We start from the raw sequence: 25,165 nt of genomic DNA on the forward strand, positions 1-25,165 counted from the left end.
TTCAATCTCAGTTACCAGTTTATTGGTATCCACTACAGAGCGTAATTTGCTTTTTTGACTTTGAGAACATTCAGACATGTAATTGCTCATTTTACTATAGCCAGTAAGATAGCTATTGCTGGTAAGATTGCTCAGTGGGTTGAGCGCTCCCTGCTGTGATGTGTGTGTGATCTGCAGGTTGCAGGTTCGAATCCTGGCACTGCCAACTCAGCCTTTCATCCTTCTAAGGCCTATAAATGAGTACCAATACAGGTTGAGTGATATTGTATGTATATTTGTTCTATATAAAGCGCTTTAGCATAACTGCTACATAATAACCAATCATTATCATTTGCCCCTGGACGTCTGCTTGCATTCACAGTAATTTGGTAATATGGGCCTATACAGACTGATATTAATGATACATATGGTGATCCATTCTTGTATATCACATTACAGTGATATGGTATCCATATTTATTGTAGTGTACTTAGGAACAATGCTATGTGATGCCACTTCCCGTTTTGTCAAGGGATTAAAGGTTGTGTTCCATCACTTCCCGTGATGTCCCTTCAGGGTCGGGTCAAATTACATCACTTCCTGGGATGTCATCAGAGGTCAAGGGTTGTGTGATGTCACTTCCTCTTAAGCATTTGTTTTTCAAGCAGATGAGCCAGCCAGCATGAAATGGGTGAAGATGTCATTAGAAGCTATGTTCAGCACAATGGTTAATTTGAAGATCTCTGAAGAACAGTAACTGTTTATAAGGGAGGTATTCAATGGCCAGAGAAAGGTGCTCAAACGCGTGCTACAGAGAGATTTGCATTAGCGTTGGAAACAGAGCAAACACTCCCACACATATAAAAAGCCTTCTTCCATGCCTCCCCACTTGAACAGCAGAATTCAGTAGCACAAAGGGTTGCTTGCCCATCCTAGCTACTTTCTATCCATTTATCCACATACTTCTGTAAAATAATTATTTGCTTTTTTGAATAAGGAACGTCAGAGTTTTTATTTTTGCCAGAACTTGCAAAGACGAATGATTGGAAGATACAGTACTGATATTTTCATATATCTACCCATGAAAGTGTACTATCTGACACGAAAATAGCAGCTTTGTGGAAGTCCCCCCGCCCCCTTCTCAGATAGGCCTAAAGACAAGCTGTGCTCAAACTTATACATCCTTAAATGGCTTCATGAGCAGGGCATTGGTAGTGAACTGATCCTGTATTTCTGCTCACCTCCTTAAAGGGAGCCCTCCTAACCACACACAACATTCACATCCACCAATACGCTGACGACACACAGCTATACCTCAAGATCAACTCCATCAAAGACATCCACATGCTGAAAACACACCTCTCCCTGATCCAGTTGTGGATGCCCAGTGCATACTTGAAGCTCAAGACCGAAGTCCTGCTCCTCACCAACAACACCGAACATACAGACCTGGCTATCAACCATGAACTATGAGGGCTTTACACCCGAGCCCACCTACTGCCCATGTCTGTCACTTTCCACATTGACAAACACCTCTCCTTCAAGACACACATAGAAGGCCTCCCGTCGTCCTCCCTTGTACCCCTGAGAAGTGTCCTACATCCAGCCGCACGCCTCATCAAGGTCTACACAGATACAACCACATCACCCCAGCCTTCATCGACCTTCATTGGCTCCCAATGGATGCACAAATCACCTTCAAGTCTTGCTGCATCATCTATAAGGCAGTCGCTCTGAAGTCACCCAGCTATTTTGCGGAGAAACTCAGCATCTCTGGCAGACAGTGCACCACCAGAAGCCAGGACACGTGCAGGCTTGAAATCTGCTGCTGCAAAAAGGAAAGGACCAGGAAACAAGCCATCTCTGCCTATGCCCAAAGACTATGGAACCTCCTCCCCGTCCACATCAGTTTTGCCCCCATGCTCCTACAATTCAGAAAATAACTCAAGACCCACTTCATCAATGAGTCTCTCCTCCTCAATACCTAGGCCATCACGTTGCCCCACAGCCACCTAACTTGCAAGACGTCATCTGCCCCTCTCCTCACAGTCACCCTGTACAGCTGTACCCCTCCTCTGTGTCCCTCTGTATCCTACCCCCGCTGTATATCCATACTGAATTACCTCAGAAATATGCTCTATTATGCATCTGTACTGTTATATACCTCTGTAAAGGCCTCTGTTGCATCTCGAAACTAGTTCCACTAATAATAATAATAATAATAATAATAATAATAATAATAATAATAATAATAATAATAATATTAATAATAATAATGATGAGCTGCCATGAAAGCTGGGTTCAGATCTTACTTCCACTAATACCTTTTTTTTAAATAAAAAAATAGCATTTCAATTTTATTATATTTTATTTAGTTGCCTTTGTTTACGCATCGACAAATAGTACAAATAGTACAAAAACATAGCTAGGCAATAGATGTCAAAGCGTATATACATTTTGGGCAACAACTATTTTTCTGGCCTAGTAGCTGAGGGGCTTTAGCACTGTCTGCGCAATGATTTGTGACAGCGGGAGGTAGTCAGTACAAGGATCAGAGTAACAAATGATGGTTCTGTTGACCAGGCTCTATGGCTCTTGTCCAGCGGGGGAGGGTGCCTCATTGACATGGAGATATTAACCTCCTCCAAAGCACCGAATGCTGCTGCTTGCCCAGCATACTAAACATTCAACAGGCCCTAGTTTGGGTGCAATGTTTTGATGCTGTACTCAACACAGCACTCTATGAGACAAAACATCTCTAGTCTTGTATGCGCCTTGTGCTGCCCTTCTTCTCCCATGCCTCCCTATTTAAAGGATCCATTCAAAGAAGACTGTCCATTAAATCATTGTGTAGTGCAACTCGTGAGCTACTTCACCTGCTGCATTCTCCTCTTTTCTTCTACTGGACAATGCCTACATGTTCAGCTGAGAGGTGAATGCCAAGCTGAAGGAGCTATTTGGGGCTTTACAGCAATTCATCAATGGCCCATAGGCCTTGGGTTTTCCCTCATGTGGTCTGTCATCTACTACCATACAGGGGGGAAAGCGTACCCACAGAGGAGGAGAATTAAGCGCAAGGATGAGTAGGTACTGTAGCAGATCAGTATCACATGCATTTTGCTGGTGGATTTGGACTGCATGCAATTTGCATTCTTCTTTGGTGGCCATCATTTGGATTCAACCATCAGAATGTGATACTTGTGTTCCTGCCAATACAAAACCATGCAGTCCAATGCCAAGTATTTTGCTAGAGCATTTATACGTCAAGGTACAGAGCTATCTATGTATGGATGGGTGTGTTGTGCATGCACTGTGTTCTTTTATGGGCTGCAGTGCGCACATTTGTTCAGCTGATTTAGTCAGCACACACTTCCATAGATTTCATGCATTCTAATGTCAAAGGATCTTAGCTAAAACTATGAAAGTTCCACAGCAGGGATGTCATTTGGGGGTTGAAAGGGGTCGCAGCTGTGACCCCTGGGGACTCCATTACGATCCCCCCAAAAAACGGAAGCTCCTGGTGTAGTGGGGGCCCTCACCACACCATGTCCCAGGCCCATTCCTCACCCATCAGGGTGAAGGCTGGGCTGGGGAGGTGCCCAGTAGTGGTTGCTGTTGGATCTGTCGCAATGTGACAAATGTCACATGCCATGTTCAGCTCCAACCCCTTCTCCCTGCAGCTCACATACAGGAACCAGGAAACTCTGACAGCTTCCTGGTTCCTGTTTGTGAGCCTCCTCGGAGGAGTTGAGGGTGGCCTGGAAGGACAGACCGAAGCTGTAAGAAAATGGTAAGAAGACTTTTTCAAAAATATGATGTGTATTTTGCATGTGTGAAATGAGTGTCAGATGTATGTTTGTGAATGGTGGGTGAATGAGAAGTAATGTGATGGAATGTGTGTTTTTGAATGTTATGGCTGGGTGGGTGTGTGCCTGTGTAGAGAATACAATGAGTGGAGGTAAAAAAGGTGTATGAGTGAGTGACCAGTGGGTGAATGAGTGTGAATGTGATGGTGTGGTTTTGAATGTTCTGGGTGGGCGGGTGTGTGCCTGTCTAGAGAATGCAATGAGTGGATGTAAGAGAAGGTGTGAGTGACTGACTGATGGGTGAATGAGTATGAATGTGAGGGTGTGTGTTTAATGTTCTGGGTGGGTGGGTGTGTGCCTGTGTAGAGAATGCAATAGGTGGAGGTAAGAAATGGTGTATGAGTGAGTGACTGGTGGGTGAATGAGTATGAATGTGATGGTGTGTTTTTTAATGTTCTGGGTGGGTGGGCGTGTGCCTCTGTAGAGAATGCAGTGAGTGGATGTAAGAGAAGTGTGAATGGGTGACTGGTGGGTTCATGAGTATGAATGTGATGGTGTGAGGACTGCTGGGTGAATGAGTATGTGGTAGTGTGTGTTTGAATGTTCTGGAGGTGTTGGGTGTGTGCCTGTCTGGTGAATGCAGTGTGAATGAATGTGACAGGGGATGTATGGGTGAGTGACTGGTGAGTGAAAGGGGATACATGTGTGCATGTGTGTGTAAGGCCCTGGGAGACTGGGGATCACTGGAGATGTCTGCCACATCCTTTGTTGACTTTGCATGTTTTACTGGAAGTCTGCCAGTGAATCCCCGGGTGAGAATCAACTTGTGGGTGTTTTGTTTTCAATTTAAAATAACTGTATGGTGCCATGGATGTTTGTGTGCAGCAATGATATTACATTAAATGGTGTTTTTTTTAAAAGTCCTCTGGCACCCCGTTTTATGCTTAGATAATAAAAAACTATGGGGGGTATTGGGTATATTGAAAAATCTTTCCCGGGTATTATACTACAGCAAAGATAACATTATCAGGTGCACTCCGCAGTCTGCACACAGACCAGTTTAATAGGTTTCTTCTATCATAGTGGTAGCTGACTCATAGATACATTTATAACCAGTTAATTTTGTTGATACTTAATCCTGGTCAATGGCTTAAATTTCAGGCCTTGCTCGTGCAGCATTTTGCTCCTGGGTAAACAGCAGCACACACCTCCCCAGGTCAGGGCTTTTTTAGGCTAGTTTAACACAGCAACGCCATGGATAACTAGTACTTATGTGTCCATTGATCTATAGACATTTCATCCACTAGCTATAGCCTGTGTTCGAAATGTTGGTGACCCTGTTACAAGTACTTCATTATGTATGTCTTACATATAGACCCCATGTCGAATCTGGAAAATGACATTCCCCAAATGTGTGATCTTGGACAAATCACGAATGCCTCTCTGCCTCAGTTCTTATAGATGGGTGAAATGAGAGTGCTTGGAAACACGGGTGCTCGATGCATCTGAAAAATCTGAAGGTCATTTGCTATTGCTTCCCATGATTCCACTTAGGGGTGGGGTCAAATGACAACTTCCTGTGATGTCATCAGGGGGTCAAGGGTCATGCAATGTCACTTCTGCTACCCCAAGCATTTTTTCTGAAATGGCATCCCTGTTCTACAGCTGTGTATTTGGTGTGGACAGAGGCAGTTGGCCAAGCCAGGCACAAATATGGCTACAGTGATGAAAGATGTGATCATCTGAAAGTGAAACAGCAGAAATTGAAAACATAATTCGCTGTATTGCAAATAGCCACTTACACTGAGGTTAAGCAGATTCTTGGCATGGTGAAAAAGAGATGGATTTCCCATTCTTCATACTCTTTTTGGGTGGGTTCGTATTCAACCCGTTATTCGTCATTAATGGTATTTGATCTAAAAACCAAATGATTTCTAGTTTGTGAGTCTTTCTCTGATAATGACGGCAAAATCCAACTGTATTTTAATAATGAGGTATCCCTCCATAAAATAATATTCACGTGCGGGTTATATGGAGTAAAAAAAGAACAAAATAGCGACAGAAAACCTCCTGTACATTGGGTTACCGGAAGCGGTTTATCACCACAGCACCAACCTATGCAGGTGCCAAATGCGCAAAATGCTGGTATTGTTATTGTGACGAAACATCCATAAAGAGTCAGCTCACAACAGTCACTGAATGGAGCCCAATATGGGGATCTCCAACAAATAGTGATCTACACTGAAGAGTAATGGACTAACATAGCTGACACCTGGCAACCGTTCAATGAAGCAGAAGTGTGGGATTGACAGAAATACCATCCTTTGTCAAAACACCTGAATGCTTAAAACTTGATCAAATAGGAGGCTTTCTATCGGCTGCATGATCATCTGCTTTTGATTCAATTCTATGTCTAATTCTTCAAAAACTATTCGTATTCACAATATTTTTAAAGGTTCTACCATAGCACTGATTCTTGCTCACTGGTCTGCCCTACAACATTTATTTAAGATCATCGCACCAGCCTTCCTCGAGCAGCGTTGGTGTCTTAGAGACTCCGCTCCCCTGTCCCGCTGCCTTTATCAGTTCAATTCCTCACCGTGCTCAATGAGCAATACTTCATGTCAGGGAGAATCATTAGTGTAATATGTACTCTGCGTGTTATGGCAATCAGTAATTGTTCCGTTCTTGCTCAGTTTGAGGACATTAGCCTGATGAAGGACTCATGCTTTTATTTGTCAGAAACATGTGTCACTTTAGAGAGAGTGACTGCTCTTTCTTACTTTCCTATATTTCTTGCTTCTCCTTTGCATTATATTATGGGGAGGTTCTCCTATTTGACGTTTGACGTTTGTTGTGTTCTTTGGGTAATTATCCTCTTTGACTGTGGGTTGCTGACAATTTTGAATGCATTGTGGATGATAAAAAAATCTATTATTATAGCGCATAAAATTTGGGAGAAATCAGGTATGAAGCAGAACACACAATTGTGAATCTCATTTTATAATTGTTATTAGCATATGGAGATCATTACTGACCTCCTCTCAGCCAATTAGAATGTTTACAGTGCAGTCAATAACTACTGGTAACGACTGTGCTCTGAACATTCTGTCTTCAAAAGCAGACAGGGAAACAACAATGCAATTTCCAGCCAACATGTCTTTCAACAAGACACTTGCTCTGTAAGAGGACTTTTTATTTTCTGCAATAATTTAAGAGAGAGAAAACGTACACGAAAGAGAAAGCTAAAACATGGGAAAATGCTTTCTCTTTCTCATAGAGAAACTGTTTACTTTAACAAGACACCAAATGCATTTTCATGTTAAACTTGTTTCATTTCAGCCAAGTTTGCAATTAAAAGGATTCACTTATGAGAACTGTTATATCAAAATAGCTAGGCGCCCCACCACAAGTCCAAGGTTGTTTATTTAAAAATCTTTACAGGATGGCTGTATCTTCCGGGCAAAGGTATCTGGGGCCTAGCAGGGCTTGTGATTTTGGCACTAGGCCCGTCCCTCTCTATCTTGTCTACCCAGGCCTTGTCCCGCCTACCTAACCCAGGTTTTCTTATGAGGGTGTTAGTGTTACAGCCAGGTGGCCCCTACTGTCTAACCTTCCTCCTGGGCATAAGTGTGGCTTTCCTGAGGGGTTGGCTATCAGACTCCATAGGGGTCTTCTAACTCTGCCTATCTCAGCCCACTTAGTGTTCGAAGGAGTTAGGAATGATGCCTTCTTCCGCCCGGTGCCACTCTCACACCCGCTCAGACTTGACCCTTCACTGTACTGGTCTCTTAAGATGTTCTCCTCCCACCACATCACAATCCGTCTGATCTCTCACTCCGCCTTTTGGCCTCAACCCTTTGACCATACTTTCCTACTTACTCCTGAACTTACTGTCAATCTTACTTGAGGCTACCCCTCTATCTCTGTTACCTTCTCTTCCCTCCTTCCTCCCACTCTATTTCCTTGCCTCTTGCGATTCGTCTCTTATTTTCTCTATCACTCTAAACTTACCACTAGCTACTCTCCTTCTCCCACTCACTGTCGCTCTTACTACTCTACTGCTGTTCTAACTCCATTATTAACACTATCCCTTTTCTAGTACTGTCAAATGACTACTGCTTATACTCACTAACACTTCCTATCACCCTCTACTACCAACATCCAGGAGACTACTGGAGAAGAGGTTCCTCGTATAACTTTGGATGAACCAGATGCCACATATGTGGTCGATTTACTCCAGGAAGGGGAGAAAGGGGATTCTCCTGAGATGAATACCTGGGCTATCTTTACCACAGGTGAGAGTGCCCTGCAGTTCTACACAGAGGCGTAGACAGGGTAGGGCCTGAGTGGGCTAGGCCCATCCAAAATCTGTAAATGTCCACTCGGCTGTGCTGTGTCAGCATTTACAAATGTTAATCTTACTGCCGTGGGCCCAACTACGTTAGCTTCAGGCCCCACTTGTTAGACAAACCTGGACACGCCTCTGGTTCTACACACATCAAGGGACAGCCAGTAAAGGCCCTCCTGTATTCCGGGAGCAAAAGGACGGCAACTTTGTGCTGATTTAATTCTGGCCGAAGAGCTGGAACCAGACTATCTTGCCCAAATAGTTTGTGTCCATGGGGATGCCGACTTATGCCCCGGGCCAGAGTTCAAATCCAAATCTTTGGGCAGACCTTTATGTTGCTGATAGTTGTCAAGCTGGGACTCCAGGAGCAGGGTTCGATTGGGACAGACTTCCCGTCTTTTGAGGAGTATCTCAGTGTTAAAAGGGAAGTCTCTTTCTGCCAGAAAACCAGTTTTTTCATTAGCCTCCCACCTCCTCCACCCTCCACCCCCCGAGAACCTCTAGAGACCAATAAAGCACATCCAAAGCAGGGGCAGAACATAATAGAAATAGGCTGAAATGCAAGGGTGTAGGTGTGTGACGGGGTGGGTGAACAAGCCCTATCGAAAAAGTGCCATGAAGTCGTCAGGCCCCCCTCCTAGCCTCTCCTTACCTGTACCGATGGTGCCCCAGCAGAGGAAGGTGCAGCAGCGGGACACCACGTCGGGAGAAACAAGCGTCTGCCCAAAATTCACTGGGCTACCGTGTGCTGCACAACACCGGCAGCCTCACGTCAGAGGGCGCAGAGAGAAATTGCCATGAACCAAAGGGTGCAGCAACTCCTACAACACTGGCCAGCAAGAGACACAACCCAGTAACCATGCAAAAGGGGGAGCGGTGACCAGAACAATAGCGGTTGCCGCCAGAAGAAGATGAAATTGGCGCACCGGCTATTGTTCCAAAAGGGGAAAGGCTCTGTGAATCAGAGCCCCACTAAACCACCATGGAGTTTTGAAAAGCGGAAAAGCGTTCAACGAGGCTTGGGAGAACAGTTGGTCCTGGGGAGCCGGTATTGGCTTTGTGTCAGAAATGTATCTGCGTCCATGGTGGAAAGGGGCGTGGCCTACCAGCCCTTTTAAGCCCTCCCAAGGCCTTCCCATGTCACACCCACGAGAGCTAGGTAAGTGATTGGACAGGGTGAGTAGCCAAACCTGGGATGGGGGTCTATAAGGAGGTGTGAATGAATGTGTAAGTGTGGGTTAGTTGGGTGCGGACAGGGGGCAGTGGAGGACTTCTGAGGGACCAGTGGAGGCGAGAACGAAAGGAGTACGGAGGGGGTCTGCTGAGTGTTTGTATGAGAGAGGCGAGTGTAAGTAGTAGAGGTACAGTAGTAGTAGTGGCAGAGTTAGTAGTAATAGTTTGGAGTAGTTTGGAGTAAAGATAGTAGGTGGAAGGAGTATTGAGTGAAGGAAATAAGTGGTAGTCAGTAGTAGAGGGGTGAGCAGGGCATATACCACTGAGTGTCTTGGAGAAGTAAAGGTAGTAAAGGGATGGTGGTAGTAGCGGAAAATTAACAGTAGTAGAGGGAGAGTGGGAGGAGCAACAGTGAGTGGGAGAATAAGAGTAGCTATTGGCATGGAGGAAAAACAGAGCTTGAGACGATAGGAAGATCAGGAGTGGAAAGTGAAGTAAAATCGAAGGGCAAAGGTGGAAAGGTGGAGTGAGAGACTGGAGAGTCGTTAAAGGAGTGGGAGCAGGATGAATTAAAATGGATCAGGGACAGGTACGAGACACCACTCATTACTCCCTGAGAAGGTTCCAGGTCCCTTTGACGACCCCATTTTCTTGAAGTAAAAATCATCGACATTTCTTTTTCAATTTTGGGGGTCCATCCCAAGCCCCACCCTTCCGTGTACTATTTCCCCTACCCCAGAACCCTCCCCGCCCCTTTTAACCCCTTACACCCATGCATTTCAATGAGTTTTTTTTAAAGTAATTTTTTCATCAAAAATGATTTTTTTTAAACGGGTGAAAAACGTGTGTCTGTGTAACAACACGATACCCCCGAGAATACTAAGCGGAAACAGGTAATGGAGAGCTGGAAGATCCCTATGGAGTGATACAGCTGGTGATTTAGGGAAAACACCTGAAATGCAGAGAAAAGACAGATAGAGGTTACTGTTCCTAGTATTACTAACAGCCGTTAGGGACATCTGGGCTATGGAGGTGGGAATTAATCCCGGGACAGATGAGAGCGAAAAGAGGCAGCTCTTGCGCCAACCCCACAAAGATCGATCCTAGTAGGTCAGAAGAACTTGAGATTAAAAGCCATTCTGACCACTTTTATTTCAATAAACACCCTTGGACTTTCTTTAAGAGTCAGAGTGATTTTTTGTGATGGGACCACTCTGTCACAGCGTGCTTTCATGATTCTAAGTGAGTTGGGTTAAGGAATTTGGGTTCTGTCTTGCCAGAGGTGAGCGTCATGTGTTGTTATCCTGCTTGATTGCTTGCTAACAAGTTCCTCCCTGCCAGCATGACTGAGATCGGCAATGCAGAGTGGACTGTAGAGTGGTGAGTTTTTGGCTGATCAGTAGTTTGCTATGAGTTTGTTCAGAACAGGAGGGCTGTTAACGTAACGAATGGGACCCACTGTAGTATTGGTTTGGTCACCCGTTGTGTATGTAGTGTAAGGTGGAAAAATAGTGGATGAGCAGATTACAGGTTAGGAGATTGGTCACAGGAGACTACAGTATTAGTACAATGGAGACCACATTTCTGCAGCAAGAATTGGTAATGGTGGTCCATATGACTCTGCTACAGAAAGGATCCCTCCTTTGTGGGCGGTGAAAGATATGATGGTCCATGAGGCTCTGTTGACTGGTATATTGGCAACACGGGTACTTGAGCAAGGGTTGGGCATGATGGTCCACATAACTCTGCTGCACTATTACGGTGCAGAACCTCTACACGTTGTTAGGAGTTAGAAATTCTGGTCTATGTGACTGCAGCATTTGTACGATGATGATGACGGCATTGCAGCAGCAGTTTGACCTGATGGTCCATAAATACCTACTTTAGAATAGTGGTGGCCTCCGAGAACAGCTCTGATTTTCTTATAGTATCTCTCCCTCCTCCACCCTTTTTCCATCCCTAGACACTATGAGCTTTCTGGAAATTGAAATCACCCAAATATTTAATCTACGAGGCTGTATGTGTGCTCAGGAAGGATCATTGTTATGTTAACTGTAACCAAAAACTATTTCCCTAAGCCAACTGTTTCCCAAAAACTGCACTGCTTCTTTCTAATGTGGTGCATGTGATTCAACTGGAAGGACAAATATTATGGCTGGAAAGAATGACAGAAGTGGAAATACCCCACAAATTGTTTGGGAATTCACACACTCAGTGGGAATGTGTATGGAAGCAAGCACAAAACAAATTTGTTTCAAGTGGCCTTTAAGTGCAACAACAGAAGAATCCATATGTGTCTTGCATAATTAGCATTTAAGGCCCAACATTGCAACATTGCAACTCGGCTAAGCAAGGGATCGAATGGCCTGTATTGCAGAAACATTAGTATCAGACAATATGCAAATGATTCAGCAAGAAATTATGAAAGAAGAAATTAACATTACCATGTTTTCAAAAGATGCACAGTTCTTGTATATCGAATAAAGTGACAACCCCTGCACTATCTCAATGACTGTTCAACGATAATTGTGTATTTATTCAACTACTGTCAGACTTTGTACAAAGCCATAATGATACATTGAACATATTCAAATTAATATATTACCTATGCACACAATTTGAAAATCCATATCTTGTGTGCTTTGAAAAAGCTGTGTATTAACTTCTATCTCTTTTGTGTGGGTTTTAAGTGACTGGATGCTCCCCTCTGAGCAAGCTACTTCCACTCTCAGCGGTGGTTAAGAGGACATACTGATAAATAAGCTGGACATCCTGAAGTTCAGACCTCTATGGTATATTTCTCATAAAGGACCAGCCCTGTTTTAATTGTGAGCTGCAAAGGCAAATTCACCTATTAAGAATGACACTGTGAACTCTGCCTGGCAATAGACCTGTCCACCTGTCCATCTAATGCAAGAGAACAAAGATATATGTCACATCATTAAGACATGAACCCCTTATAAAGATCTGTTTACTTACATCCTGGGGCTGGAGCATTAGATGGTATTCACCTATCAAATGAAGAACATGTCTGAGCTTGTAGGAACCACTAATGAAGGCAGGATTAACTATGCTGGATCACTGAGCCCCCTCAAGGTGTTGTGTATTCCAGTCAAACAGGTGGTAATGCATCCAAGAGATTAAGTTGTGTAGGCAATTTGCAAGACCGCATGTCAGTAGCAAATGGCATTTTGAATATACTCATGCATTGAGCGCATATCAACAATTATGTATAGTTCTAATGGCTGTTTTGTTTATGTAAATAGTACCCAACGTTCTAGTAAGTGATAACTACAGCCCTAAAAGACTACAATGTACTACAAGGGAAGATTGAAGTGGTTTCCAGGTTAGGCCAGATGCGAGAAAAATTATTGACTCAGGAGCCTGGAGGTAATATGCCGCCGCGCATCCAAGGTCATATACCCTTGATGCATGTAGCAAACACCTTTATCATATTCCCAAGGATTCTGGTAAATTAATGAGCTAGAAGTTATAAAAAGCTAGATTCTGGGAGGGGTGGTCAGAGCTGTTCAGAGATTCCAGAGAAACACTCTCAGGCTGGAGATGCAGGGCTGGAGGACTTGAAGCAGGCTGGAAATACTCAATGCATTTTGGCCTGTGGGGAAAGGAGGAGTTGGTGCTGCTCCTGTTTTCTGCTTGGATTCTGAAGCATTGCAATTGCATTTTTGGGCCCCAGGCCCTCCGAAAGCCTTTTCTTTTTGCTTTTTGGGAGACCTACTCTTTTTGATTTTGCTGCATAGGGAAGCACTACCACCTATAGCAGTCGGCTCAATACCCATGAAACTAACTTATTCAGATTTGGCTTATGTTTACATCATTATCAATTCCAATGGACACTAAAGCTGTTAAGGCTTTTGCTACAACCATTAATGGACCATGATGGTTTTGATGGGTTTTTTTTTTGCATTGGATTGATGTTCTATTTATGTTTTCATGAATTTTGCTTTGTACAGACAACAAGCTTTCTTTCAGACCAATGCACCAGACATTGAGCTTTCAGCTCTCTTCTCCCTCTTCAGAGAGGACTGTAAGAAATATCAGAGTCAGTTTTACCAATTTTTTTATATCACAATGGAAAAGAGGAGAGGAATTGCTAACGCAATACATTTCATAAGGCTGTTTAGTGAGAATTGATGAACATACAGTTGATATTAATAAGCTGTTATGTTTTTTGAGATGGTTGACTCATCCGGAATAGTCCTAGAGGCTAGAAAATGGTAGCAGTATTTTCATTTATAGCCTTTTTCATTTTAGGTGTATTGTGTAGTTACAATAATAGTGGCAATGATTCTTGATGACTTATTTCTCTTAATAAAAATAAATACACTTTGCAAGAGAGTGTGAGAGCATTCACTGAGTGTTCTTTATTTACAATCAATTCATGGGCATTTGTATTAAGTGTGCGACATCTATATAAAGTACTGTATATTGTCTAACTGTATATGGTGTATGCTTCGATAAGGAAGGGGTTGGTAGAAGGTTGAACAGTATACCCTCAATAAATAACATGACATTAGTAAATCAGTCCTGTGTGGCTGAGTGAGGGCAGCTAGCCCCACTGCAGGGGCTTATTGCCTACTCTCTCTCTTGATGCATGGTGACAGGTATATATGCGTTTCTCTACCGCTATTCCTACCACAGCCCCTGCTGGTGGGACCTAGCACACTCACCTTGGGGTGTTGAAAAGACTCTGTGAAGTAGAGGTGATAAGAATCACATCAAAGTGGAAATGGAGCACATGTCAGATGTGCATTTCTCTTGTCAAGTTAAATAAGCGCCTACATTCTTCCATTGATTGTACATTTGAGAAACAAAAATGAACATAAATAAGCATCCATACAAACACCAAGTGCTCTATGATCATGATAATCTCCTCTTAGATTTGACACCATTATTCTATTATTATTATTATAGTGCATCAAAATCATAAACAGGGTTTAAAATAGTTTGATTATAAAATGTGCTGCAGATATTGTATTATTCTGGATGGATTGATGAGACACCAGCTGGAGAGCCAGGGTTCTGTAGGGGATTCAGAAAAAGATAGTTCCTATTCTAGCAAGACGAGTGCAGTCCATATAGGAACCTGTGAAGATCAGTTTAGGGGACTTGCTGGATGAGGGATCCAATCTGAGAGGGTCCAAGTTTATTTCCAAAATTGGAAGCACCATTTAAAGTTAGTATATGTAAATCACCAATGTCACTCTGAATTGCCCTTCAGTCCTCTCCATGCTAAGCCCCCAGAGTGGGTGGTCTGGGAGGAAGGGGGATGCTAGCTCCTAATAGACACAGGAGCATTGTAAGTTAAAATGCACTGTGGTCTTCTCTGTAACTAAGTGAAAAGTGAGATTTCTTTTCAATACGACCGGATGCATTTTTGTATTGAGTGTGCAGTGTAAAACTGATAGCACTCAGGGACGTAATTTCACCAAAATGCCAGGGTTAGCGGAAGTGAAATCACATGACCCTTGACCTCTGATGACATCACCATTTTGACCCCTGAAATTGACATCACAGGAAGTGATAGCTCACGACCATTCATCACTTGACAAAACAGGAAGTGGCATCACATAGCATTGTTCCTCAGTACACTACGAAAAATATGGTTACGATATCACTGTAATATGATATACATTTCATACAAGCAGGGATCACCATTGAGCCCAAGGGGAAAGTCAGGGACATACTGAAGGACTATGGTTCTTCAGCATGCTGGACCTATCCCCTTTTCATTTCTTTGAAAACTCCTCATTCATTTACCCAGTCCAACCAGAGTCTGGGTCCTGTTTGTACCTCATTTTTTGTGTACTGAGTTGTTCATTGATCCTGCTTCTGTGACAGGTGGCATGGGGTAAATAAAAAGTTATTTACCAATTCAGTACTTCCAATGTTCCCAGTGCTGTAAATATACCATGCAACCCCAGTTTATAATTAGGTAGTATTTAAAAAATAGATTAAGTAAAATAGCCCTTGTTTTTCTGTTGCCACCACACTCATAGTAAGTATTTTTCCATCCCACGTACACCGCCATAACCACAAAACATGTCTGTTTCAGACTAACAATCTAAAATGAAAAACACATGTGGTACGTGTGTGTTTAACACATGGTTGGTTTTCAGTGATGTCCTTCCTGTTTTCCATTCACATATGCAGTGGATGGCGTGCTCTATGATATTTGTTTGCTATTTGGGTAAACCTGTCTAGCACGGTAGCTAGAGCATTGCACTCTGAATATCAGTGCTGTGTGTTCTACCCCAAGATATGCTGAATCCTGAGACTTCACATTATAGTGTGTTGGATTCAGTCCAGCACAGGGGAAAAACAGGTACAGTTATCGCGCCAGCACAACAAAAGTAAAATCTAGAGCACGTGTCAGTTAGCTCACTAAATGACAAACGAAATTGCTGTGATCTGGTGTTTTTCTAAACACGAATTGATTTCAGATAAAAATGTAATTTGCCCCGACACAGAGTGGAGCTCGGGAAGTGGAACACATGTTACTAAAACAGGAGTCCAAAATGCAGGTGGTACGTTTGAATCCCGACAGTGCTGACTGCCTTGCAACCTTCCTTGATTATGGATGAGTCTGGTATTAACACGTTTTGTTAAAGTGTTGCGCTATAGAACTGAAGAGCAACTGGGCATTGCGAATACAATGATGGCCCCACTGAAGTTAGATGAGTGCTGCGTGGAGCACACTCTTTGCAGGTAGGAAGCTTCGCTCGACATCTGATTCTGTGGGAACTTTGATGTTTATACGTTTTGTTTTCCTATTTTCGTTTGCTCTCTTGTGATTGTTTCCTTGCTTATTAAGATATAATGGTTATAAATAGCACAAGACAACAAATAAAGCAGCCAGCATCTGTAGTTTGATTGCACTTTCACGTACTGTGCACGTCTGTGTCTGATCTGACAGCATACAGTCGAGTGATGTTTGACAGGGGACTGTAAACACCTAGACCTGGAACTGCCAGCCTCCTGTTTAACTTAAGTGCCAGGCTATTATTGAAGTCTATGTAAAAAAGGCGAGTATACTCGTCCTTGGCAATGAAAGGGTTTAATTACACGGTGCTTCATAGCGGCATAGGTTTGCAGATTTCTTCTAGGCGCAAGTGGCAGCAATATTATTTGCCACAGAACTTCTCCCATTCAAACATGTGCGGACACAGTGAATAGTGAAAGGTATGAGTACCTGGTGAACTGTGTTAAAGCATTGCTTAAATAAATAACCCGCCCCTCCAGTATACTTAATTTAAATGCAGTTGTTTGACAATGATTGCATGTTCAACAAACGGGCTCAATTCACCAGTTTTAAAGTTTGAGGGGGTCTTACATGATAGGTATTTTGGGTTTTCAGAGGAGTGTTTGAAGTTTTTTGCATCAGCCCGTCACCTGGCAAAATCAGTTCCTTTATCAACTACGGCTGATCCTAGACTCATTATCGCCTGTGTAACATGTTAATCGCTTCTAAGAGCAAGAGCCAGAGGGAAACGGGACATGTAGTTGCTGCTTGGGGTTACCATGGAGTGTAGTGTGAACCAGCAGCATGCTTCAGGGAAGGGCGAGTGCATCGCCCACCCACCACCATGGCATGCATGAAAGCAAACAGGCAAAATGTCCATTCAAAAAAGGCACAGGGAAAAGTTGGGTTTACAAAGAAACCCCCAGTGCAGTTCTCTTCTAATCCCTCATTTCCACGGAATAGTCGACCAGGTGCAGCAGTCCGGCCTCCATGCAAGACACCCACAGTATGAAACCAAACCCCCCGAAAAGAAAGCAGAGTGAATTCATCGTCTGTACCAATATGGAGGGTGCAAATCCCAGCACCAGAGCTATCCATAAGGCCAGTATTATCCTGCAAACCTACTGCAAACAGGGATTTATTTCTCTGGCTGCGGATTCCCCTTCTACACCGTCCCTGTAAAGGTTAGACAGATATAGAGTAAACTTCCACCAGGCCGCGCTTCTGGGCGGTAGGGAGGGGTCTCCTGGTTTTGGGGAGCTGCAGTGCCTTTTCCAGCTCACACTGGCAGAGAGAGGTAACTGCTTCCCTGCTGCCTCCCTCTCCCACATAAGCGCAAGTCCGTTCTGTCACTGCAGCCTACACCTCTCCCAGGCTGGTGTCGGGCATGACCTCGTCGCTCGAGACGAGAGAGCACTGCAGACATAGTGGGACCCCCGCCCCGGCAGGCATAATGGAGCATGCTTTTAAAAAAAAAAAGAATATAGTTATTTTCACACATTACTCTTTTTAGTACTGGGGTCACAAACCGATGCCAGAGGTCGCCAGTGACACAGCCAGGGGTCGCTGTTGCGACCTCTGGCGACCCCCAAATGACCTCCCTGATAGCATTTCTGTGCAATCCAAGTAGTTTTGCTTTATTTAATTAAGTCCAATTAAATTGAACTTTCATGTTTCCACGGGAATAGTTGACAATTCAGACTATGAATCAATTCTGAAGTTTCATAGCCTGAGTGAAAGGTATTGATAATTTGCAGAATGTGGAGGCAGCAGATATTTTAAAAGATGTTTATGGATGGAAGGTAGCTTGGAGGAGTCATTTCTATTTCCATAAAATTAAAAGTGAATGTAAATGCCAGGCAACCCCTTTTAGAGAAACTGCACAGTGTAACTCATTCATAAAGTGAAAGCGGGGGAGTGCTTATATCTATTCAATATAATCTGAGAACCCTTTTTCTAGGTAGGGGTGGGTGAGCCAGAATTGAGTGTTCTAAATTGGTGACACTGCTCCCCTAACCTGAGACAATTGCAGTTGTTTTTGTGTAATTCACTAGGAGCTTGCTTTAAATGACACACACACAACCAGAGCTCAGCACCATAAATCTATGTGAAAGACCGGGACAATCAAACGTTCCCTGATAATGGCACTGGATGGTAATATCGGGGAAGAGTCCTATATATTATGTGCAAATGTAAAAAATATGTGTAGTTTAGGAATATTACATTGAAACTAAGGGTCCTTTAAAACAAATGGCTGGTGAGCAGCAGAGATATAATTAGAAGGTGCTGGTGTTATGCAGAACTCAGGCTATGTATATATTGGACTATGTAGATTGATGCATGTGTATAATATTGAGAATTAAACAGGCAGGTACATTTTGGTTTTGTATATAAGCTGCCTGTTGTTGTATAATATTGAGATCCATCCAGGGAGGGCATTTTCGTTTTTGGGCCCAAACTGTGTGTGATCGAGTAACATTGTGGTGACTTCCCCTGCATAAAACTGTGGGCCTCCTCTGCATTGATTTTAAATATTAAAACAAATATCAGAAATCAATATAGCAGCCTGTTTCTTGTCCCCAGAATTGTGGGGTGGGATTGCTTGTCAAGGACCATTAGATCCATCCTTGCCCTCTTGGCAAGAACGAATTAAAGACATATACTTCCAACAAAGCAGAGAGGTTGTTCACTGGCTACAGGCCTACAGACTACTTTTGAAGTGGTCATCTTGTCTTCATGTCTTTTCAGTAATACGCTACTTGGCTTACCCTGGCATGCTTCTGGAATACTCTTTCATCAGTATCCAAAAACACTCGCCTTAAAACAATTGTCAGAGATGTAATAATATCATAGTGTTGTCTATTAGCACCCTCTGCGGGTGCATCAGCCAATAAGGTTGCTCCAAACCCAGGCTGAATCCCACAATCCAAGCACTGGTTTGGAACAACCCGAGTGCTTGACAACCTCTCTGGCCATCCTCTCTCCTACCACCCACTGCTTCCCTCGTCCCTGCCAATTCTTCAGAACTCTCCCCGGATCCCACTTACCTGAGCGCTTACAGTCCATGCACCTCCATGACTCTCCTCACTGCAAGCTTGCCCATGGCCACCATAGAAATGGAAGAGGGGCTCTGCACGAAGCCCTGCTTTCCATGACGGCCATGTTATGTGGGAAATTGCTTGTGAGAATTAATGAGCCACTTACTCACCATGACTCATTGGTTCTCACAAATACATTGCTCTTCGTACCCGATTTGTTGGCTTTGGGATGCTAATAGCAGTATTCACTTATTCTTTGGGCTCAACAGGTTGATAACAGTGCCTGGGCCCACAATTAAGGCCTGAGTTTTTCTTGTGCCTATATGTTGGGTCCCAGGCCATTACCGCCCAGTTGAGCCCCCAGAACGGATGCGTATTGCTTAATTGGTATAGCACACCCCAATACTGGGTCTAGGTGGCTAGCTCACAATCCAAATGTTCACCTCACACACTGGGCAAGCCTGCACTTCACAATTTTGAATAAGGCAGAAAGCCAATCTCAGGCCTCTTTCCATCTGAGGTTGATAATGTGAGTACCATTAAATTGGGTAATACTAACACCTGCTATGACAGCACTTAGAAGCCGATAGAACATGGCATGAAGTGCTTTATAAGACCAACTAGTATTATTATTATTATCGTTTTGCCTCTTAGCACTTAAGTCAGGTGAGGGGGGCTACACAGTGGCCTAATTTTGCAAGACCTCTTCTATTGACCCTTTGGATTGTAGACCATGAAGCTGGCTGGACTGCATTCAAACAGGAGAGGTGCATTTCCCCCCACAGCAGGCACTCAAGCCACTGATCTACCTTGGTACTATAACTTGATTCATTAGGGAAGGCATGTGCAGTGCTGGACAACTATACACAGGGTAGGAATTGGGCCGGAACAAGATGGAGCTGTGCTCCCCAAAAATTGTTTGGCTGGAGTGCAGTTGCATGGCCGCCTGAGGTCTAAACCCCACTGAAGTCGACCTGAGTGCCGCGAGTCTCCTGAACCCTGTGCTTTTGAAGCGTCCATGCGTGCAGCAAGCACAGCATCTTCAAGTCGCCCTTTGCTCATTAGGACAGCCCCAATTCAAACATTGAAATTGTCCAAAGCTCTATATACGTGTGGTGCTTTGCACACATGTTGCTGTCATGGTGAGTATTCAGTCAGATGAAAGGAGCACCAGAACCAGTGTGCACTGCATGCTCATTAGGAAAGCATGTTTGAATTACTATCCCAGATATGTTGGATAAATTGGTGGTCATGCTTACATTCCCAAAATGCACTTTCTTTGAATGCAAAGCAGCCAGAATCAGATATTCAGGACACCCACATAATTCCACACTTAGCGCTGCCCCGCCCCGCACACACCACTGACAATCTTCCTCCCCCGACCACCCCTGTGCAAACGGGGGGAGCAGAGAGAGTTCGCCCCAATACATTTGGTCAATTTCCAGCACTGAATATACAGACGTGGGTTTTCCGAACATTGCAATAATAAAGCGGTGGTGTGACAGTATTCTGAGGTTGGCGCTAGGTTGCTGCAGTTCTTTCAGAGAATAAACAGACATCCACCCCGTGAAACCTCCCCTCGCCTTAGAAGCAGCCCTGTGGGTAGGTAGGCATGGGCGGTTGCACGCCCGCCCACGCATACTACGCCACTATCAGCAATGAATCCGTGAAAGGGTCGTGCGCTGCGCTGGCGCTACCTGTTGTTGAGCTAAGGTGGGTGGAGTGGCAGGAGCGGGCCTGTCGGAAGCCGGGCTAGAACAAGCACCTGAGTGTGTGAGGTCGCTGGCAGGGACAAAGGCTGCCACTCCCCCTCGCCCAGGTCTGCCGTGACTAAGGCTGCGCGGCGGCGGCGGCGTGTCAGTGAGTGAGTGAGTGAGTAAGTGAGTGAGGGGAACGCCGCATTCCCGCGCGAGCAGCCCTGCCGGGGAGCGCTGAATGCCACCTGCCTGGCCGCGAGTCCTCCTGTCACACATGCGGCTCGGAGCCCGGGGACGACGATGGATCTGTCAATCTCCCTGCCTGCGTGCATGTGGAAGGCATGGAAGCAGCACAGCGCCCTGCTGGTAGGCACCCCCATGTCTCTTCAGAAACGTGTGCTCTTGTTGTGTGGGTAACCGAGTGCCAGCTGCGCGTGTCTCACCCCTGCATCTCTCCTGTCGTTTTAGCACGCGAAGAAGTCCGCCAAGCTGCAGCCAGCCACGTGGGTAAGTGTCGGGGCTAGCCTAGGAGCCCTACGTGCACTGTTACCACTTGTGAAAATGATGTTAACAGCAGCCGCCTAGTGTCCAAGGGGCGCCCCTAAAAGCTTCCAGCGCACAATCTTACGTGCCCACATATTTCCATAGCAGTGATTTAAAAAAAAAAACACGTCAAAAAAGAAATAATGATACCTGTGAGTTTTTCGGTTTGCTAGTTTAAAGGAGATTGGTTACTTCTCTGTGTGTTATGTGCACTGTGGGGGACAGGCGTGCTTCATATCAGATTCGTATATCAATGAATGTGCTGCTTTACATATGAACGCAAGTTGTCCTGTGGAGATGGAGGCTTGGCCCCTGTAAGCCAGGCAGCAGCTACCAACAATATCAGTGACCGCTCGTCAGTGTCACTCCGCAGTGTTTGTTTGCAAACTTTGAGGCATTGTTCTCTGCTGCGAATTGACCTTTGGTACGCGGCCGCGGGGCGGACTCTACCTTGCAAGCCGGGCGGCCACATGGGTGCAGCACTTACAGTGCTGATATGTACATATGGGAGAGTATCAGGTGCCGCGTGCGTTCATACGGAAGTGGCGCCAGAGGGCAGCATTCTGAAGAAACCTCGCACACTGCTGGGATACGGTTGCCAGCTTTTGGCATGGGACAAAAAAAACATAACTTTTGGTTCCCCTCAGGGTCATTGACAAAACCTGCTGTGTTTTTTTTTTCTTTCATAACGACTGTAATCTCTTAGATTATAATTGCGGAAGGTGTTGCCAGGATTGTCTAACAAGTGGGCCTAAAGCTAATGTAGTTGGGCACCGAGATAACATTAACATCTATAAATGCCCACACAGCACTGCTGAGTGGGCATTTACAGATTTTGGGTGGGCCTTGCACACTTCGGCCCTACCCAAAGCCTCTAATGCCAGCTCTTGGCTTTCACCCCCTTCTCAGGAAAGTCCTCATTGTGGAAGAATGATGTTGCATGTTCTAGGCCCTCAGCTACAGAAAGTCTTTGAGGTAAGGCTGGAACAAATATTAGCACCTTGGCGGGGGTATGCCAGCCAATCAGGTGGCTAGGAACGCAGGCTTGAACCGCAGTGAAAACCCGCATTCCATGCCGCCTAACGGCCAGCACCCCCCGCCGCAACTTCCCCCCCACCCTCCGCCCCGCTTTAAAAAATAATTCATATATTGCCCCCAACCTACCTTATTTTGGCTGCGGCGGTACTTGCAGCGGCGCCTTACAACAACGGCCATGGAAAGGGAGCCCCGCCTTCGCTTTCCGTGCCGGCCATCTTTGTAAAGGATTTTTCTTCGTACAACGGGGCACCATGCGCGTCCCATTGTATGAAGGAAATCCTTTTTTTTTTTTAGCACCCAGGGTTACCGCTTTGGCAACCCGCCCTGTTAATACCCTTAATCCCCCGTCCCAAGGGATGGAACGGGGGTTAACGGGCCGGAGCCCTCGTTATCCGACCTCGCTTCACTTGGGCCGATAACTTGGGCTGCTGGGCTGTTAACCCTGTTCCAGCCCTAGGAACTTGGGTTTAACGCCCTATTACATATGTGCTATCGACTTGTTTTGAGATCTGTGGCTGTTGCGTCTGCCCTGCCCCTGAAAACGTGAACCAACAAAAATAAGTTTGATAAAAGCTTTGATTTTACAATATATAGTAAAAGTACAACATTGCTTATGTTCACGAAAAGGCAAAGTCCCGTAGTTGCAATTCACCAGTGATTAGACTCATTTAAAAAAATGTAACAAAGCACAGACACCAAAGAGCCGCTACCAACAGCCGCACCCGTCCTTGTAAGGGTCAGGCGTGGCACTACTTCTGGGCTAGGATGACGAGATTTTGAAAATAAAATACCGGGACAGGCAAAAACATAAAAGTAGGACTAGAACCCCAAGCCCATTCAACCCCTACCCCCTCATCACCGCCGCCCCGCCCCCTCCTAATTGGAAGGTGGAGGATTAAGCTGTATATTATTGAATAATTTAAAATGTCAGGTTAAATTGTTGCATTTCTGCCACTGGCACCCTCCCTTGCCCAAAACCGGGACATGGTTTTTAAAATTTAAAAAAAAGCTCTCAGGACGGGGTGGGGTGGGGGGATGACAGAGAGCCTGTTTCCGGGACAGACCCAGCAAAACCGGGACGTCTGGTCACCCTATCCAGGACACCCTATCCTGGGTACTACTTGTTGTGGCACAAAGTGGGGGCAGAAGCCTCTACAGGAAGCTCTCTGTCCCTGGGGTGCTACAGGTGGCATCATCATAGGGCAATCCCCCGTCACAAAAATGCTGTATAAAACATATTAGTTTTCCATACGGATCATGTTATACTTTTCTATCAGCATTTAATATTCTATTCACTATGGATGCAAACTTACTTACTTATAAAAGTTGCAAGTGAACGAAAACCAAACTTTTAGAGAAGCTAACGCTTTAAGTGACGGGGTAGGGCGATCTTCAGAGACTTTGAGGAGCCGGGTCAAACCTACTTGCGTGCGGGCCTCTGCCTGTCCTCTCGCAAGGAATGTTTGCAGCAAAAAGTGTCGAATAGGTGGCCAACGGTACCTCTTAAAACACAGTGACATTGCCCCAAATATTATAGGATTTTGAGACAACACACACTTTTCTGATTGGTCTCTCGTGGTATAACGGTTGCAATGTGGGTTGCGCTTGACTGTGTTGGTTGCTTATTTGTGGTGAGTGTTCAGCTGCATTGTGTCATGACTCTAGGTAAGGCTGAGTGGCGTTACATTTGGATCTATTGTGAGGTGTCCATGGGAGTCTTAAGGGTGGACCTCACCACAAGTTGTGGGTCTTGAGTCTGTGTATATAAACCATAGTCCAATTAAATTGTTTGCCCAGGATCACACATTTTGGCTACGCGGCAAAGCTCAGATTTGATCGGACCCTGCAATTATGCGCTCTTGTTACATTTTTTCTTTTTACATGAAAGTTTTTAAAGAACTCCAATTTTTTTTTTACATTTAAATAAAAAAAGTGCACATAATAAATACACCTGACAATATATAAATCTTTATAGAAACAAGTTAAACAAAAGCACATGCTTGTAACTTTGTTTCTCACATTCTGGATAGAAGACTATGGGTACAAAATACAAATGTAAGCCTAGGCACCCCTTTGTTTTAGCACTGTACCTGCTGCAATGTCAGACAACAATTGCAAGTATATGGTGCAGTCACTTACCTATCTAACAGAGCTTCGTATTAGGCATTTAGTTAAGGAAAATCCACGATTCCTCCAGTTGAAAGACTGATTTTAATTCTCTTGGAGGGAGGCACACATTTGGTGTGTAACTGGCACTGTGTGTGTGGGCTGACAGGTGGTCATGTGCTCATCCCATTTTCAATCACCCAATCACTGACATGCATTATATGTACTTTTTTAGAGACAATAATGGTCCCCTCCAATGATAAATTACCCAAGCACTCTTGTGTCTGCAGCATCCACTAACATGCTGCTTATAACACCTTTGCTGCAAAATATGTGCCAGCTCCAAAGTGAAGCATCGGCCCGAGAGAGAGCACGGGTCCTGAATTTCGTAAGGGGAGACTGAAACCATTACTCTAATGACTTTGCGCAGCTGGGAGACTGGTCATAGGCATTTAACTGGTGGGACTTACCGTGAAAGGAAGGGACTGATCTGGAGGGTGCCTGCAGGCAGCCCTTTATCCACATTAAGGCCATTCTAGGCTGATCTCCATTAGCAGAGAGGCAACAGGGGGTGAGATTTTCACCCTAAAACTGAAAAACCTGTCCCTATTGGCTGAGACGGTGCAAAAAAAATGAGGTCCCCCTGGAACCTTTGAAATGAGTTCAGCGCT

At 44.6% G+C, this 25,165-nt stretch overlaps 1 protein-coding gene across 2 annotated transcripts in view; it reads left to right on the top strand.

Moving 5' to 3' along the window:
* Positions 1–25,165, top strand: part of LOC138481164 (rho GTPase-activating protein 6-like) — a 2,140,333-nt gene that overhangs the window by 935,181 nt on the left and 1,179,987 nt on the right. The window contains exons 1-2 of one of the 2 annotated variants that reach the window (XM_069613117.1): positions 20,841–21,173; positions 21,276–21,314. The exons of the other annotated variant lie outside the window; for it this stretch is intronic. Coding sequence (XP_069469218.1) covers positions 21,108–21,173; positions 21,276–21,314 — 105 coding nt within the window. The 5' untranslated portion in view covers positions 20,841–21,107. Of the gene's footprint in view, positions 1–20,840; positions 21,174–21,275; positions 21,315–25,165 lie in introns of those variants that run through there. 2 annotated transcript variants of the gene reach the window in all.

Source organism: Ambystoma mexicanum, chromosome 5p, assembly GCF_040938575.1.
Source record: "Ambystoma mexicanum isolate Mex_15411 chromosome 5p, UKY_AmexF1_1, whole genome shotgun sequence".
NCBI lineage: Eukaryota > Metazoa > Chordata > Amphibia > Caudata > Ambystomatidae > Ambystoma > Ambystoma mexicanum.